The sequence below is a fragment of the Lepidochelys kempii genome, chromosome 9 (genome assembly GCF_965140265.1).
Source record: "Lepidochelys kempii isolate rLepKem1 chromosome 9, rLepKem1.hap2, whole genome shotgun sequence".
Taxonomy (NCBI): domain Eukaryota; kingdom Metazoa; phylum Chordata; order Testudines; family Cheloniidae; genus Lepidochelys; species Lepidochelys kempii.
Genome location: NC_133264.1, coordinates 48,475,422 through 48,490,974, shown reverse-complemented (window position 1 = coordinate 48,490,974; position 15,553 = coordinate 48,475,422). Strand labels below are relative to the sequence as shown.

Here is a 15,553-nt window from a genome sequence, read left to right as displayed (position 1 = left end):
AAAGAAAGCAAGCAAAGGAAACTTTTCTATCTAAGCAGGAAAGAGCTCTCCTGAGATACACAGACACAAATGTTCACGGTGAGCCTTCCGGCCCTGGTGAGGATGTGAGTGGTGAGGAGATGCCTGATCTGCCAGTTAGTCAGAGTGCAGGTGACCTGGCAGCTACTGCAGCATCCGTATCTCCATCTCAAATGGATGTAACCATGCACATTTCTGAAGAAAAGTGTAGATCAGAGAAGAGTGTGGTGGAGGCGCAAGAAACAGCTGCTGCTGCTGAGTTTAGTTCCTTAAGTCTAGATGATCCAGGACTGTGGACCCACTTCAGCAGTAGCCTGAGGGACTTCCTTGTACTGCATGGGCCACAGCAAGTGAAAAACTTCATGCTCCCCAAAGACAATGAAAATAGAAGTTTCCATCCAACACATTACTGGCAAGAAATCCCCAATGGTGACAAAGTGGAGAGGCCATGGCTTATGTACTCAAAAACCCAGAATGCTGCATACTGTTTTTGTTGCAAACTCTTCCAGTCTAATGTTCCAGCCACATTGGGTTCTACAGGAACAAAGGACTGGAAAAATCTGGCTAGAAATCTGGCATGCCATGAGACGGCAGCAAATCACCAGAGAGCATTCCATAGGTGGAAAGAGCTTGAGATGAGACGAAGGTTAAAGGCCACCATAGATGATCAGCATTAAGAGAAGATTGCATCAGAGTCTCTTTACTGGCAAAATGTGCTGAAAACATTGTGAGAATGCTTGCTACCCCAAACCTAGCACTGCGTGGCACTTCAGATCAGCTCTATGTGCCAAACAATGGAAACTTCTTTAAAATTGTGGAGCTGATGGCTGAGTTTGATGCTGTACTCCAGGAGCATCTAAGAAGAGTCACCACCCAAGAAATATACACACACCACTACCTTGGAAAAACAATTCAAAATAAGATCATACAGTTACTGGCAACAAAAGTCAAACAGAAGATTGTGGCAGATCTGAAGTCAGCAAGATATTACTCTTATTCTGGATTGCACACCTGACATCAGCCATACGGAACAAATGACTTTAATGGAGCGTTTTGTAACAACAACAGAACCTAATGGAAATGTCCCTGCAATGGTGACTGTCAGAGAGCATTTTCTAGAATTTATTGACATTGACGATACTACAGGAGCTGATATGACAAATGTGCTTCTTAAAAAGCTGGAAGATATGGGAATTGCGATAGCTGACGTGAGAGGTCAGGGCTACGATAATGGTGCCAACAGGAGAGAAAAGAACAGAGGAGTGCAGACACGGATCCGAGAGTTAAACCCTCGAGCTTTTTTTGTCCCATGCAGTTCTCATTCATTGAACTTGGTGGTCAGTGATGCAGCATCAGCTTCTAGTGAGGCTGCTGAATTTTTTTTATGTAATTCAAAGCATCTATGTATTTTTCTCTGCATCAACTCATCAATGGGAAATTTTGAAGCAACATCTGGGAACATCCTCTCGGACACTGAAACCCCTGAGTGCCACACGATGGGAAAGTCGAGTGGAGGCGATAAAGCCTATCAAACACCAAATTGGGAAGATAGATGATGCCATAGTTGCCATTATGAAGGATAATGCTATGACAGGAATGGTTCGGGAGAACACTGGCAGAGGGAAATGGAATCACCAGAAACACACATAACTTCAAATTTCTGTGTGGCTTAGTGTTGTGGCATGACATACTGTTTGAAATAAATGTTGTAAGCATGAGACTCCAAGGTGTTGACCTTGATATATCTGGAGCAATGGAACAACTGGACAAAGCAAAGTCATACCTACAGTCTTACCGGTCAGATGAGAGATTTCAAAACGTTCTAAAGAGTGCACAGAAGTTGGCAGAGGAACTTCACACTGAAGCTATTTTCCCACCCATTCAAGAATACAAGAGTCACCGAAGAAGACATTTTGATTATGAGGCATGGGATAATCCCATAAGAGACCCCAAACAACAATTCAAAGTTGAATTCTTTAACTAGGTGCTAGATTGTGCAATACAGTCAGTTGAACGTTTCATGCAGCTCAAGGAACACAGCAGTATATTTGGGATGTTGTAGGATATTCCAAAACTCCTCACTATACCTGAAGAAGACCTACACCAGCAATGCAGGGCACTGGAGACAGTGTTGACACATGATGACATGCGCGATATTGATGCGAGTGATTTAGATTATGAACTAAAAGCCCTTTCAAGATACATTTCAGTGGGATCAACTCCCAAGGCTGTTCTGGAATATCTGTGCACAAATAAGATGACCACCCTCTTTCCAAATGCTTTTGTTGCTCTGCTCATACTTCTAACACTTCCTGTAACAGTTAGCAGTGGAGAACGCAGCTTCTCCAAGCTGAAATTAATAAAGACACCTCTACACTCCACAATGACACAGGAGAGGCTGGTTGGCCTTGCAACCATCTCAACAGAGTATGAGCTGGCCCAGACTGTGGACCTTCAGGAAGCAGTTCAAATCTTTGCAACCAAGAAGGCACGAAAAGCACCACTTTGATCATTCAAACAGATAAAAATGTCAGTGTTTACAATGCAGACAAGAAAAGTTTCATTTGCTGTTCAGGCATTTGAAAGTTAAGTGTTACTTAAAATTTTTGAACAAGGCATTTTAAGTGGTTAGTTCTCCTTTATTGGGGTAGGTAGCAGAGCAGTACCATGAGAGGAGAAGAACAGGAAGAAGGCAGAATTGAGACCTTTCAAAGTTTGGGTCCAAGCGAGGGGGGCATGGGGGAGTAATTTGAGGTGCCTGCCTCAGGTGCCAAAATGTTGTGAGAAATTGGAGAAGGTGCAGAGAAGAGCCACAAAACTGATTCGAGGGCTGAAGAAAATGCTTTACATTAAAATATTTAAAGAACTCAATCTGTTTAGTTTATCAAACAGAGGACTAAGTGATCTGATTACAGGGTATAAGTACCTTCACAGGGAGACAATACTGAGTATTAAAGGGCTCTTTAATCTAGTAGAGAAATGCATAACAAGACCCAGTGTCTGGAAGCTATGTATAAGTAGAAGAAGGGCCAAGGGAGCTCACAGTTGAGTACTATTCAAATTCCCATGGTGACTTGGCAAGCAGGAGCTCTGGTGCTCCCAAGCAGTACTTGACAGAAGTTGTGCCATGACCTATTTCTTTATGAAAAACAACAATACCTAGCTCTTACATCTAGTGCTTTTCATCCATAGATCTCAAAGCACTTCACAAAGGAGGTCAGTTTGATTATCTCTATTTTAGAGATGCAGAAACTGTTAGTAAATATTAATCCTTTTTCCAATTCTTCTCACATATTAAATTAATTTGCACATTCAGTATTTTCCTACAATCTTTTACAATATTAGCAAAAAGGGTGTCTGAATTCTAAGGCCCAGAGCGTTGGTTCTTAATCTGTAAGTGACTTATATTCAGGAACTTCACATGATCAAGTATTGCATCTGAAGAAGTGGGTTTTTTACCCACGAAAGCTTATGCCCAAATAAATCTGTTAGTCTTTAAGGTATCACCGGACTCCTCGTTGTTTTCAAGTATTGGACTGTACCTCATTATTTCTGGTGCCTCCAAATCTGTGGGAATATAGATGTCTAAGGAAAAGACCCCTCAAACTGTCAAAAAGTGTCTACAGAAATATGGTGTAAACAAGAGTGGGTGATTCATAAGGGGTGCCTATAACCTAATTATGTTCTATGATTGATAACAGGCACTTATTATTGCAGATATTTTCTGTAAGGGATGAAATAAGGATCCACTGAAAGATGTTTTTAACTCAGTGACAACAGCCAGTTGTCACAGCTGTCAGTAATAATGAGTGGAACAGAATTCCCTTTGTCTTAATGTAACCTAAAGATAACATAAAAAATCCATAAATAAATAGGTAAAATGAAAATGTCAGAAACAGAAACAGTGAAATTAAGTGTGGGAAAGCAATTTACCCTCCAAAATGGAGTTTCTTTGTCTCACACTCTATAAAAAACAGAGGGCTTGAAAGGTAAAGTTGGGGAGTGCAAATCCCACCAGCTACAGAGGAGAGAGACACAGAGGCTCTTTAGCTTACTCCAATGGTGATGATGTACCTATTCTTCCTGTATTCTGCATAGTGCTGTACTAATCTCAGACTGTTACACTTTGATTAAAAAGTTCCATTTGAGCCTATTATTTGCAATCTCAAATTGTTATTAATTTCAAGCATGTGACAGAGGCAGACAGAGGGAAAGTAACTTGCCAAAGGTCATCCAGCAGACCAGCAGCAGAGCTGGGAATAGAATACAGGTTTAAGAGTCAGAGTCATTACTCACTGAAACAATTTACCGAGGGTTGTGTTGGATTCATTATCAACACTGAATTTTAAATTAAGGTTGGGTGTTTTTCTAAAAGATATGCACTAGGTCAAACAGAAATTTATTTCAGGGAAGGTCTGTGTTATACAGGAAATCATGGTGGTCCCTTTTGGCCTAAGAATTTATAAATATCCTGAGTATCAGCCCAATGGCCTCTTCACTAGGCCACAATGCCTTATGTGGAAAATGTGACGGCTGATTGGCATTGTGGAGAAGAATCAAGAGGGAGCTAACAAGCGCTGAAGTCACAGAAATATGTGGGAAATAGATTATGAAGTGATGCACTGTCAGGAGAGATGTGTTTAGACTGTGGATGACAGGGATGTGGAGGAGGACATACGACAGCTATTAAGGGAAGGAAAAAACATGAACAGAACCACTGATCATTGGCATCCCCAAAAGATATTCCCCCTGCAAGCAAGTGGCATTCCCACCCTGCTGCAAAGTCGGAATACACTTTATCAGGAGTTACTCATCCCTTTCCTGGGTTTTTGCTTTATTGACAAGATAAATAATAACAACTCAATATAAACTCTAGTCCAAGCCATCTCTCCAGGCCTGACTAATCTTTAGGTGTCTTCTATAGGACCTCTCTGTCCCAAACACTAGACCCCTCTGCTCCAAAGAGCTACTTCCACCTCCTTTATATTCAGGTGGAGTTAATGGCCACATCTGCTAGGAGTCATCAGAAATGAACTGGTATCTCCCTGGAGGGTTCCAACATCTGTTAACAGAGATAGACAACAGGCAAACCCTGTAATTCTCTCACACCCTCCCTCCCCCAGTCAATTTAGATGAAGATAAAACTGAGAAGAGGCAGAACAGTTGATAAAAGGGAGATATTGAAATAGAGATGAATAATATTTTTTGGTGACTTGCTAGTGAATAATATGGGCCAAGGCCATTTGTAATCTAGATAAAAGCAAAAGTATGTTGCATGCAAGGTCCTGGTAAGAGATATGATGAGAAGAACAGAGGTTATTCTGGAGACAGTTGATGATTTCTATTTATTCTGATTCCAAATTAGCTATTACCACTCAAGACAGATATGGATAGCTCTCTGTAAATAACTATTTAATGTACAGCAGCAGTCAAAAAAGCTAACAATGTCAGGAATCATTAGGAAAAAGATATTAAATTTAATGCTACTATATAAATCCACGGTATGCCCACATGTTGAATACTGCAGACAGTTCTGGTCACCCCATCTTAGAAAATGATTTATTAGACTTGGAAAAGGTAAAGAGAAGGACAACAAAAATGATCAGAGGTATGGAACAACTTCCATATTAGGAGAGACTAAAGATTGGAGCTGTTCAGCTTAGAAAAGGGATGACTAAGGGGGGATATGATAGAGGTCTATAAATGCATAAATGGTGTGGAAAAAGTGAAGAGACAGGAGTTATTTACTCCCTCGCATAAGACAAAAAACAGGGGTCACCCAATGAAATTAATAGGCAGCAGGTTTAAAACAAACATAAGGAAGTATATCTTCATATAACACACAGTCAACCTCTGGAAATCATTGCCAGGAGATGTTATGAAGCCAAAGTATAACTGGGTTCAGAAAAGAATTAGATATGTTCATGGAAGATAGGTTCATCAATGGCTATTATCCAAGATGGTCAGGGATGCAACCCCATTTTCTGGGTCTTCCTAAACCTCTGACTGTCAGAAGCTGGGACTGGATGACAGGGGATGGATCACTCACTAATTGCCCTGTTCTGTTCATTCCTTCTGAAGCATCTGGTACTGGCCACTGTCGAAAGACTGGATACAGGGCTATATGGACCATTAGTCTGACTCAGTACATCCATTCTTATGTAGTTCAGCTATTACCAATCTTGGATCAGTGACACTGATGATAATCTCAGAGAGTGAAATTCACTGCTGTGCTGATGGCCAGCCCCAGCCCTTTTGCCCATGAAATAGGTGGAGAAAGAACCTCTTCCCAACACAGACTTTCTGCACAGTGGTGAATTTAACCTCCCCACTACTTGATATTCCCTGTTAATACATTGAAGGAAAGTGTTCAGGGGATCATCAACAAGGGGAGTGCTTCTAGTGGGCTCCTGCACAGACTGGTTCTCAAGGCAATGTTATTCAAATTTTTACCAGTGATCTAGAAGAAAATATAAAATTGCTATTGATAAAATTGAAGACAACACAAAGATTGATAATTGGTAAATAATGATGAGGACAGGTCATTTATATAGACTGTTTGGTATACTGGATGCATTCAAATACCACATTTTAATATAGCCAAATTCAAGAATAAAAAATGCCTGACAAATTTACAGGGTTGAATACTGTATCCTCGGAAGTAGTTCTTCTGAAAAGGACTTAGCAGTCATAGTAGATAACCAACTGAACATGAGTTTCCAGTGTGATGAGTGGCCACAAGGGGTAGTGTGATCCTTGGATGTATAAGCAGGGGAATAACGAGTATGAGTGGGGAGGTGATATTATTGCTCTGTATGGCAGTGGTGAGACTGTGTCCAGTTCTGGTGCTCACACTTCAAATGTAGGACAACTGGTGAGGATTAAAAAAGAGCCACACGAATAATCTGAGGACTGGAAAATATGCTTTGTAATAGTTAGAGACTTAGGAGCCCAACTTTAGGTTCCTGTTTTTCAAAATGTTGCCTGAGTTCCTTAAGTCCATATTTAGAGAAAACATGATGCAGCACTTCCAGCTTCTTATGTGAAAGGAGAAAACACCATCACTATCCACTTAGACCCCCTGGGCATTGATGGGTGGACACAGTAGGAACCACCACTACCCAGACTAGCCTTCAAGGTCCCTCTTCTCTCCTTTTCTTCCCATCTGAAGCTCTGTCCTGCTGACTAAATCTTTGACAGAGAAAGGAATGAGAGATCCTTTTGGCATTAGACTGGCTTTTGATTGGGAGTATAGGGCATTAGACAAAGCCAAGCACAGGGATTTTTTGGAATGAGGGATTATACGAGCATAAAAACTAATATTCTTACCTGCTGCAAACTGAGAATCAGTGTCTTCGCACATTGGATTTTATCAATTTGCCTTGTTTTACTCAATGTTTCCTTAATGATATCGCCATAGTCATTGTAGTACTGTGAGAAAAGGGGAAAAATAAATTTTTAAAGGCAGAATTTATTATTCAGCATAACTTTCATGATTTTCATAATAAAAACAGTTTACTTGTCATTCCTGTTTTGAGAAGGCAGTAGTTTCAATAAAGCCCTGCTCCTGAATCCATGTGACAGATATGCAATGACCTGATACGTAAATTCAGACTCATCAGTGGCTGGGACCCACCTACCCAGTGATGAGGTCAGCAATTGCTTTAATTGTCAGTTCCTTTTTAAAAAATGGAATGAAAAATACAAATCAAAATTATTGCCTACTGTGCTGGGAAGATAGTTTGAAGGTGATTGCCTAAAAATTAGGTTTCAAAAGATCTCACTCTTAGAAACTAAAATAGGACTATATTAGGCAGCTCAAAATTGATTACACATGTATCCAAAGAATGAAGTATCAACAGAAATAATAGAAATTATTTTATATTTTAAATAAGGAGTGAACGGATGGCATGATACCTCTACTATAAACAAACTTCAACAAACCCCTGTAGATGGGATGGTTGGGCTATTTTTCTCCCTTTATTACTGTTATTATTTATCATGTATTTACATTGTGCATGCAAAGTGCTTTCCAAACACTCAGAAAGATGGTTCTCACTCTAAGGAGCTCACAATCTATGAAGCAGCAAGTAGAATAGGATAACAGGAACATGAACAAAAATAGACAAATAATATACAATTAATATACAAGTCACCTTGATTCACTAAAAGTAGCAGAGCAGAACTGGATCTTTAAGAGGGATTTAAATATGGGCAGGCTAGGGGCCACACAAACGAACTCTGGAAGGTCATACCAGACACAGGGGTCAGGCTAACAGAAGAAACAGAGGTGATCGTGAGATGCTGACCAACAGGATCACAGCATTCCCAGCCTGGTGCGAGAGGAATCGACAGGGATCAATGTAATGCTTGACAGAGGAGGATATGCAAGAAGGGACAATGTTATCTAGAGCTTTGAAGGTGGTGACAAGAAATTTACATTTGAGACAACAGCAGAAGAGGAACCAAGGCTGTAGGAGGAACTTCCAGGTTAAGTAGGACACATTATCCGATGGGTTTCAGAGTCTTCTGCAGTTTCCACAGTATGCATCCGATGAAGTGAGCTGTAGCTCACGAAAGCTTATGCTCAAATAAATTGGTTAGTCTCTAAGGTGCCTCAAGTACTACATTATCAGATGGTGACTCTGACTAATACCTCTGAGGGCACATACTGCAGGCAGGATATCACCAAATATTTGTGAAGACAGGCCAAGCAAGTCACCAGCATCCATTGAACACCAGTGCAAAGGAGGACTGAAGTATGGGTCTGGACCATACAATACAAATGAGAGCTTGTGACAGGGCTGGCTTTACCAGTGGTTGGGTCTCTGGGTCACAACTGTCCCCCGTCTTTAGCTTCCCCTGTGGTGGGTGCTCTGACACAGTATTGGTCTCCCTTCTGGTAGATGAGAAAAGGAGTACTTGTGGCACCTTAGAGACTAAGAAATTTATTTGAGCATAAGCTTTCGTGAGCTACAGCTCACTTCATCAGATGCATTCAGTAACTCAGTCCTCTGGCCTTCATGTCCATGCCTTTCCGGGGTAACAAAATCTTACATCCCCCAAAAAGGAGTTTCTGGACCAACTCTGGGCCCCTGAAGGCCTCACACACCTACTGCTTACGCTGTCTATTCACCTTATCTCAAGGGGATTGATACCAACTTTGTGAGTCTCCCAAACAATCCAACACAGGATAGAGAGAAGGATTTCTTAATCCTTAAGGACAAGCTACTCCCTCTTCTGGTGCTTAAGTTAGCTACTGCCACTTATGGACACCCTTTTCCTGCAAAAAGGACTCCTGTTGTACCCTCACTCAGTGAGCTCTTAGGATAAGGCTATCCTTCCCTGCTATCCTCCCCCTTTCTTTGCTTTCTGGCTCTCTTTTAAACTCCTCCTCCAGTTGGAGCAGGCTTTGCAGGTGCGGTAGGGCGTGGCCACTTAAGCCCCAAAACAGTACCTTAACTTCTCTTCTATCCCAGTGTAAGGTTTATATACCCCATCACAGGGCCATTATTGGCTACCTTGTTTACCTACACTACACAGTGACCATCTATGTTGGCACTGGAAATATTTCATGTAAAGTGTTAAATAATATCGGGTCATCTCTGTGCCTACTGTCCAATTTAGTCCCAGGCAAAAGGAGGAAGTAGTCTGAGAACTAGGGATCTAGTCTGTAAACAACTGAAGCATGAATGGGGCGGGTGATTCCCGCAGTTGGTGGAGCCTTGTTGAAAGTTATAGTTGGGAAATTGCAAAAAGAAAAGGAGTACTTGTGGCACCTTAGAGACTAACCAATTTATTGGAGCATATGTTGGTGTGAACGTAACAGGTAAAATGAAAGTAAGACTAGCCAGTATGCAACTATAAAAGAACACAGGGTGAAAACCAGGCTGGAAGTTAAAAGTTCTTCCTAGATCTTGTCAGCATGAGCTGAGGACTGATAATTCACCTTTCAAGCAAGAAGCAGAACTCCCCCTCACTCCCGGGTCAGAGAAAGGCATCTCTGTACCTTGCACGCCCACCAGCTCATGTAGAGTCCAAGGATGGAATCCAAGAGGAAGAAAGCTATGCATCTAGTACTTGAGACCAGTATGTGGGAGAACCACCAAACTGAGCCACACATAAGTGTCTGCAGTCTGATTTTGTACTGGGAACTACAACTAAATTGAGTATTATTCCACACTCCTCAACTATAAAAGCCTCACTGGAATAACATCTAAGGTTTCACAGCTTAACCTCCACCTAAGAATATTTTAAGACACTGCAGGTGAAATACCCTACTGCAGTCAATAGCAAAACTCCTACTGACATCAATGTGGTCAGAATTTCACCTGCAGATTCTAAAATTGTAACCTAAAAACCCCGTTTGCAGGAGAAAAGAGACATTTTTATGCTTTAACTCTTATACTATAAAATGTGACTTACAGTGTAACTGTTAAATAACTTAATTTTTAATATATTACTTGAGTAATGCATTAAGAAACTTTTGCCTAAATTTCTTTTTCTTTCTGTAAATGACAAATGAGTGCCTGTAACTGAATGGAAGGTGAAATCCCCCATAATCTGCTTCTGGATTGGTTTTGTAGTGTGATGTAAGAACAAGGGAATTGTACTCCATTGTGATCTATCTTTTTTGGTTATTTACTCTTAATGAGTAATAATTAACATAGAATTTAGTTTATTATGTGGATGGAGTCCTGAACCCTCTTTCTTGAGCTATATTGGATGATGATTAAGTCAGGCTTTTTCCTGTAGAAATGTCAGTCTTCTTACAAAACTTTTCCAAGTTATTTATTAAGACTTGGTTCAGTTTGGGTTCCAAGTGACTAATACCCCTGTAATCCTGGATGTGGCATTTCTCTGGTTGTTTCTTATAGCTACTAGACCTGCAAAGAGATTATCTAGTTGTGATAACAGAAAGTAAGATGTTCCATGTTGGTTTGATCTAATTAGGGTCTGATACGGGAAGGAAGGTGGGTTTCCATTCAAGAGCAGAGAGCCTAGGATTGTGACAGGTGTTTTAGAGATTTGTCACTGTGCAAGAGCCCAATTAACACAAAGTCAGAAGGTGACTTTCTGGCAACTAGTGTCAGATTAGAATATTTTGTCCAGATATTCTATGTTCTATATATTCTATTACATGGTTCAGACAAGCATGAGATCAATACAGGTCATGCCAGGCCTATGAAACAATCACCCCGCCACATGTCCACAGCGTAGGAGAATGGAAGAGAGAATGGAAGATCCAGAAGTTGGAAACTGCAGACATTACTGAACCATCTAGAAGTCACTAGGTATCCCCCATGGGACCGCACACCCAGCTGGGTTTGTACTTGGTGTGGCTCAGACATGCCTCCACTGCCACTACCAGCACTACCGTGGCTACACTGTTATTTATACTCATGCCAGCTTGATGAGAGCTAGTGCGAGTATGTGTACATGAGCAGGGGACTCACTCCCCTAGCTTGTATTGTAGACATCTCTTAAAGAAATATTTATATGAACAATCTCCTTTAGGACACACCTGCCAAAAACTCTGTCCAAGGAGGCAAACAAACCATATTTGTAATGCTTTGAGATGATATGCAGAGCACCATGTGCCCACTGTGCAAATCTCCATAACGAATTTTATCATTTGGCCAGAGTGTCAGACAGGTGTGATCCTAACAGCACCCCAATGCAAGAGGCAGAGGGCTCACTGGTAAGTGGTAGTGAGGTTCCACGGGACTGACCAGTTCAGCGTACCCACTCACTAATGTCATAACCTGTATCTAAAAAAGGGTCATGTAAGATATCAATAGAAAGTGACAACATACTGATCATTAATGTTATTGCCGGGTGTATGCATGGAGGAGAAATTCAAAATTACAAACATATTGGGAATTATGTTCTTAAAGTGTGTTTGACAAGCTGTGGTGAAGTTGCCTCATTATAGATAAAGGAATATCTGCCACCTTGAAGATATTTCCAAAGTACATTAAGAAACAGTGGGAATGCAATTTGCATAAAAGGTAAACAGACCCATCAAGGCAACAAAGGGAGGAGATAACCACTCTGCATCATGTCAGGGGGAGGAGATTGCAGGAAACAGATAAATTTCCATTTTAGCCAACAGCAGCAGGGGAAGAAACATGCATGAAACTTCCTTCACCAGGAACCATCATGTCATCTTCCTCACAGCTTCAATAAACTTTACTTTGGGGCGGGGGGGGGGACCTTCAGAAGAATCAATTTCAAATGTTCACTGTACTATAAAAGAGAGGCACAAAGTTATCTTTTACCTAAAAAGACAAAGGAATCAAGCACTTCGAAGATCCTGACCAGAGGGATCGACAGCCATCTTGCTGGAAGGCAGATTGGTAAGGAAACTATCTTGAACAGAGGGTGTAGCTTGTTGTATTTAGTCTTAGCCATTAGAAAGCATTTTTCACTTTTATTTGCTTTCAACCATTTCTAACTATATCCTTTTATACTTGAACTAAGAGAAAATCCTCTTTGATTGCTCCCCCCCAGCCCAATGCCCATGAAGGGAGATGTGCAGGTAGACATGTCCCATCACAGCTTGAACTCCGGGGGAAGGGAATAAAAATCCCTGCCATGAAAAATGCGTCACGGACCATGAAATCTGGTCTTTTGTGTACTTTTACCCTATACTATACAGATTTCACAGGGAATACCACATTTCTCAAACTGGGGGTCCCGAGCTAAAAAAGGATTGGGGAGGGTGGGGATGGAGTGTTGCATGGTTATTGTAGGAGGTCATGGTATTGCCACCCTTACTTCTGTGCTGCCTTCAGAGCTGGGTGGTCAGAGAGTGGCGGCAGCTGACCAGGCGCCCAGCTCTGAAGGCAGCGCCCCACCAACAGTAGTGCAACAATACCATACTATGCCACCCTTACTTCTGCGCTGCTGCCTTCGGAGTTGGGTCAGGACTCCTACAGTTACAACACTGAAATTTCAGATTTAAATATCTGAAATCATTAAATTTATGATTTTTAAAATCCAATGACTCTGAAATTGGCCAAAATGGACCATAACTTTGGTAGGGCCCTAGTTATAGTGCTTGAGGAGTTCACACTTGATACTTGAAGAAGTCTAAGTACAGAACCCACAAGCAGTTTGGGGTTTGTGCCCTGGTTAGTAACAGTGTGCCCTGAGGTTCATATTCACATTTGCGAGACACTCTAGATAGCCTGACACAGACATAGGTCAAATTTTTCAAAAATAGGAGCCTCAAGTTAGATTCTAAAGCATAAAATTCTCAAAAGGGCTTAAGTGTCTTTCAGTAGGTTCCTAAAACCTTTAGGTTCAGGTTCCTAAAATGACTTAGGTGCTTCTGAAATGGGATTTATGTTCTTGGTATAAAAAGTCACTTGTCAGGCAAACTCAAATGCCATGAACAGAGGCAGCTAACAGAAGAGTTTCAGAGGGAGTATAGACAGGGAATGTGAGAGGCTTTCCTTCCAGGTTCAGGTCTATGCACAATTTCAAGATGGTCAGCAATGGAACAGTGGTGGTAATCTATAATGGATGCACCATATTTTCTTTTCTGCCTGAAGCTAGAAGGGACTTCCTGTGCAAAAAGTGCAAGCCGATGGCTGTGTTGGAGGAAAAGATTCTTGGATTGAACAGGAAAGTAGAGACGCTACTGAGAATCAGAGATGCTAAGGAGTTCCTAGACAGCCAGGTTTGGGAGACATGAGTACCCTACGTTCAAGGAAGAAGGGAACCGGTCACTAAAGAGTTAGAGAGACAGGAAATCAGAGAGGACCCCTTGCAGTTCGCAACCCCTCACAGTTTGTAACCAGAGGCAAGAGGTCATGGCAGCATTCTTCAAGGCTGGAGACAGATGAGGATAGGCATGTTGTGGCCACCAGAGATAAGAAGACCAGGAGGAATTCCACACAGCAAGAGGATTCCAACGGATACTAGGTCGTCAATATGAAAACCGTGGAAGATACTTCTCAAGATCCATTTGGTACAAAGCATACCAGTTGGGTACACTTGTAGATGGTAGGTCTGCCCAACCTGTAAGAAAAGCAAGGTTGCACACAGAGTTCTCCAACTGTCCATGGAAGACAGACGATCTTTGCTGTGGATTCATTACTGAACAATTGAAAGAATATTCTGCAAAGGACAAGCAGACAGCTGGACAGTGTGCGGTCTTCTCATAGCCAAAACATGAGATGTCACTCAGATTGAACAGACTTCTGAAGTTGACAAGTGAAGATCCACTGGTGATGGTTCTTATCAGCACTAACAACGCTGCCTCGCGGGGTATCTCACAGATAGTTGATGACTTCAGGGACTTTGGAAGTGTGCTGAAGAAAAAGAATATTCAAATAATCTTCTTTGAGATCCCTCCTGTCCCATGACTGAAGAAAGATAGAAGGCAGAAGGTTCTGGAAGAGAACCACTGCGTAGGTAAGTGGGGGGAGGGTTTTGGTTTTGTGGAGCAATGGTCCACTTTCTATGGGGAGAAAGGGCTCAACAGTTTGGATGGCCTCCACCTCAGTAGAAGGGGAACCAGTCTCCTTGTTATACTAATAAAATAAAAACCAGCAGGATCTTATTAAAGAAGTTCTGTATTAAAATCAGAAATGAGTTTGACTCCCCATAGTTTAAATTCCAGGGTATTACTAATTAAGAGGTCTCTTGGTTTTTTGGTACTGTTTCTCTCCCTCTATGTGTGAAACTTGCAAGCTGCTAATTGTGTTAGTACATTCTAAGACAGAGTCTGTTCTCAACGCAATTCACAGAGAGAGAGACTCAAAGCAATACTCTGTAACAACAGAAACAGCACCCAGAGATTCCCCGCCCTTTTCTTGTATTAACAATTGTGATTAAAATAGAGATAGAAGATGTATGTGGATGGATGCTTGGTGTGGATAATAACTGAATGATCAGGGAGGTGCCAGCCTAAGAATCCAGTGTCCATCGGCTGAAGAAGGCGTCAAGTGGAAATAACCAGAGGACCCCCGGAGGGCAGACTGGAATCCACCCAACAGCCTCAAGAATGGGAGAACCAAAGAACAAGATAACATCTAGCAGCACAGAGCCGTCAGGAATGTGCCATCTGCTGATTGATTCAGCAACAGCATGATGAAGCAATTCCCATAGACTGGCCTAGGAAGAAATTCCTATAAAAATGGACTCTAGAAAGTGAGAACTTTGGTTCTGTAACCAACCAAACTTTGATTCTGTAAACCAACTTCCAAGAGCAACAGATGAGCATCTGACAAGGCCCTGCTCCCTCCTCATGTCCAGGACACCTGGCCAGTGGCTTGGCATGGGCAACTCTAAGGCTGGTAACTATGATAACAACCTTGCAGAACCTGTGTGTGTGTGTGCATGAATGAATGTGTGAATAAATATGAGATTGAATGGAATGTTATAGCTATAACTAACTGCTTACTATGATTCTTTCTGTATTCACAATAAATGTGGTATTTTGCCTTTTTCCCTTTAATAAGATCCTGCTGGTTTTTATTTTATTGGTATAACATCCTCAGGAACAGGATGGCTAAAGTAGTCA

At 41.5% G+C, this 15,553-nt stretch overlaps 1 protein-coding gene across 9 annotated transcripts in view; it reads right to left on the bottom strand.

The window, feature by feature from the left end:
- The window catches only part of STAG1 (STAG1 cohesin complex component), a 380,157-nt gene that overhangs the window by 40,930 nt on the left and 323,674 nt on the right, over positions 1–15,553 (bottom strand). For all 9 annotated transcript variants that reach the window (XM_073360216.1, XM_073360223.1, XM_073360219.1 and 6 more), the window contains one exon: positions 7,348–7,449. In XM_073360216.1, coding sequence (XP_073216317.1) covers positions 7,348–7,449 — 102 coding nt within the window. The remainder of the gene's footprint in view (positions 1–7,347; positions 7,450–15,553) is intronic.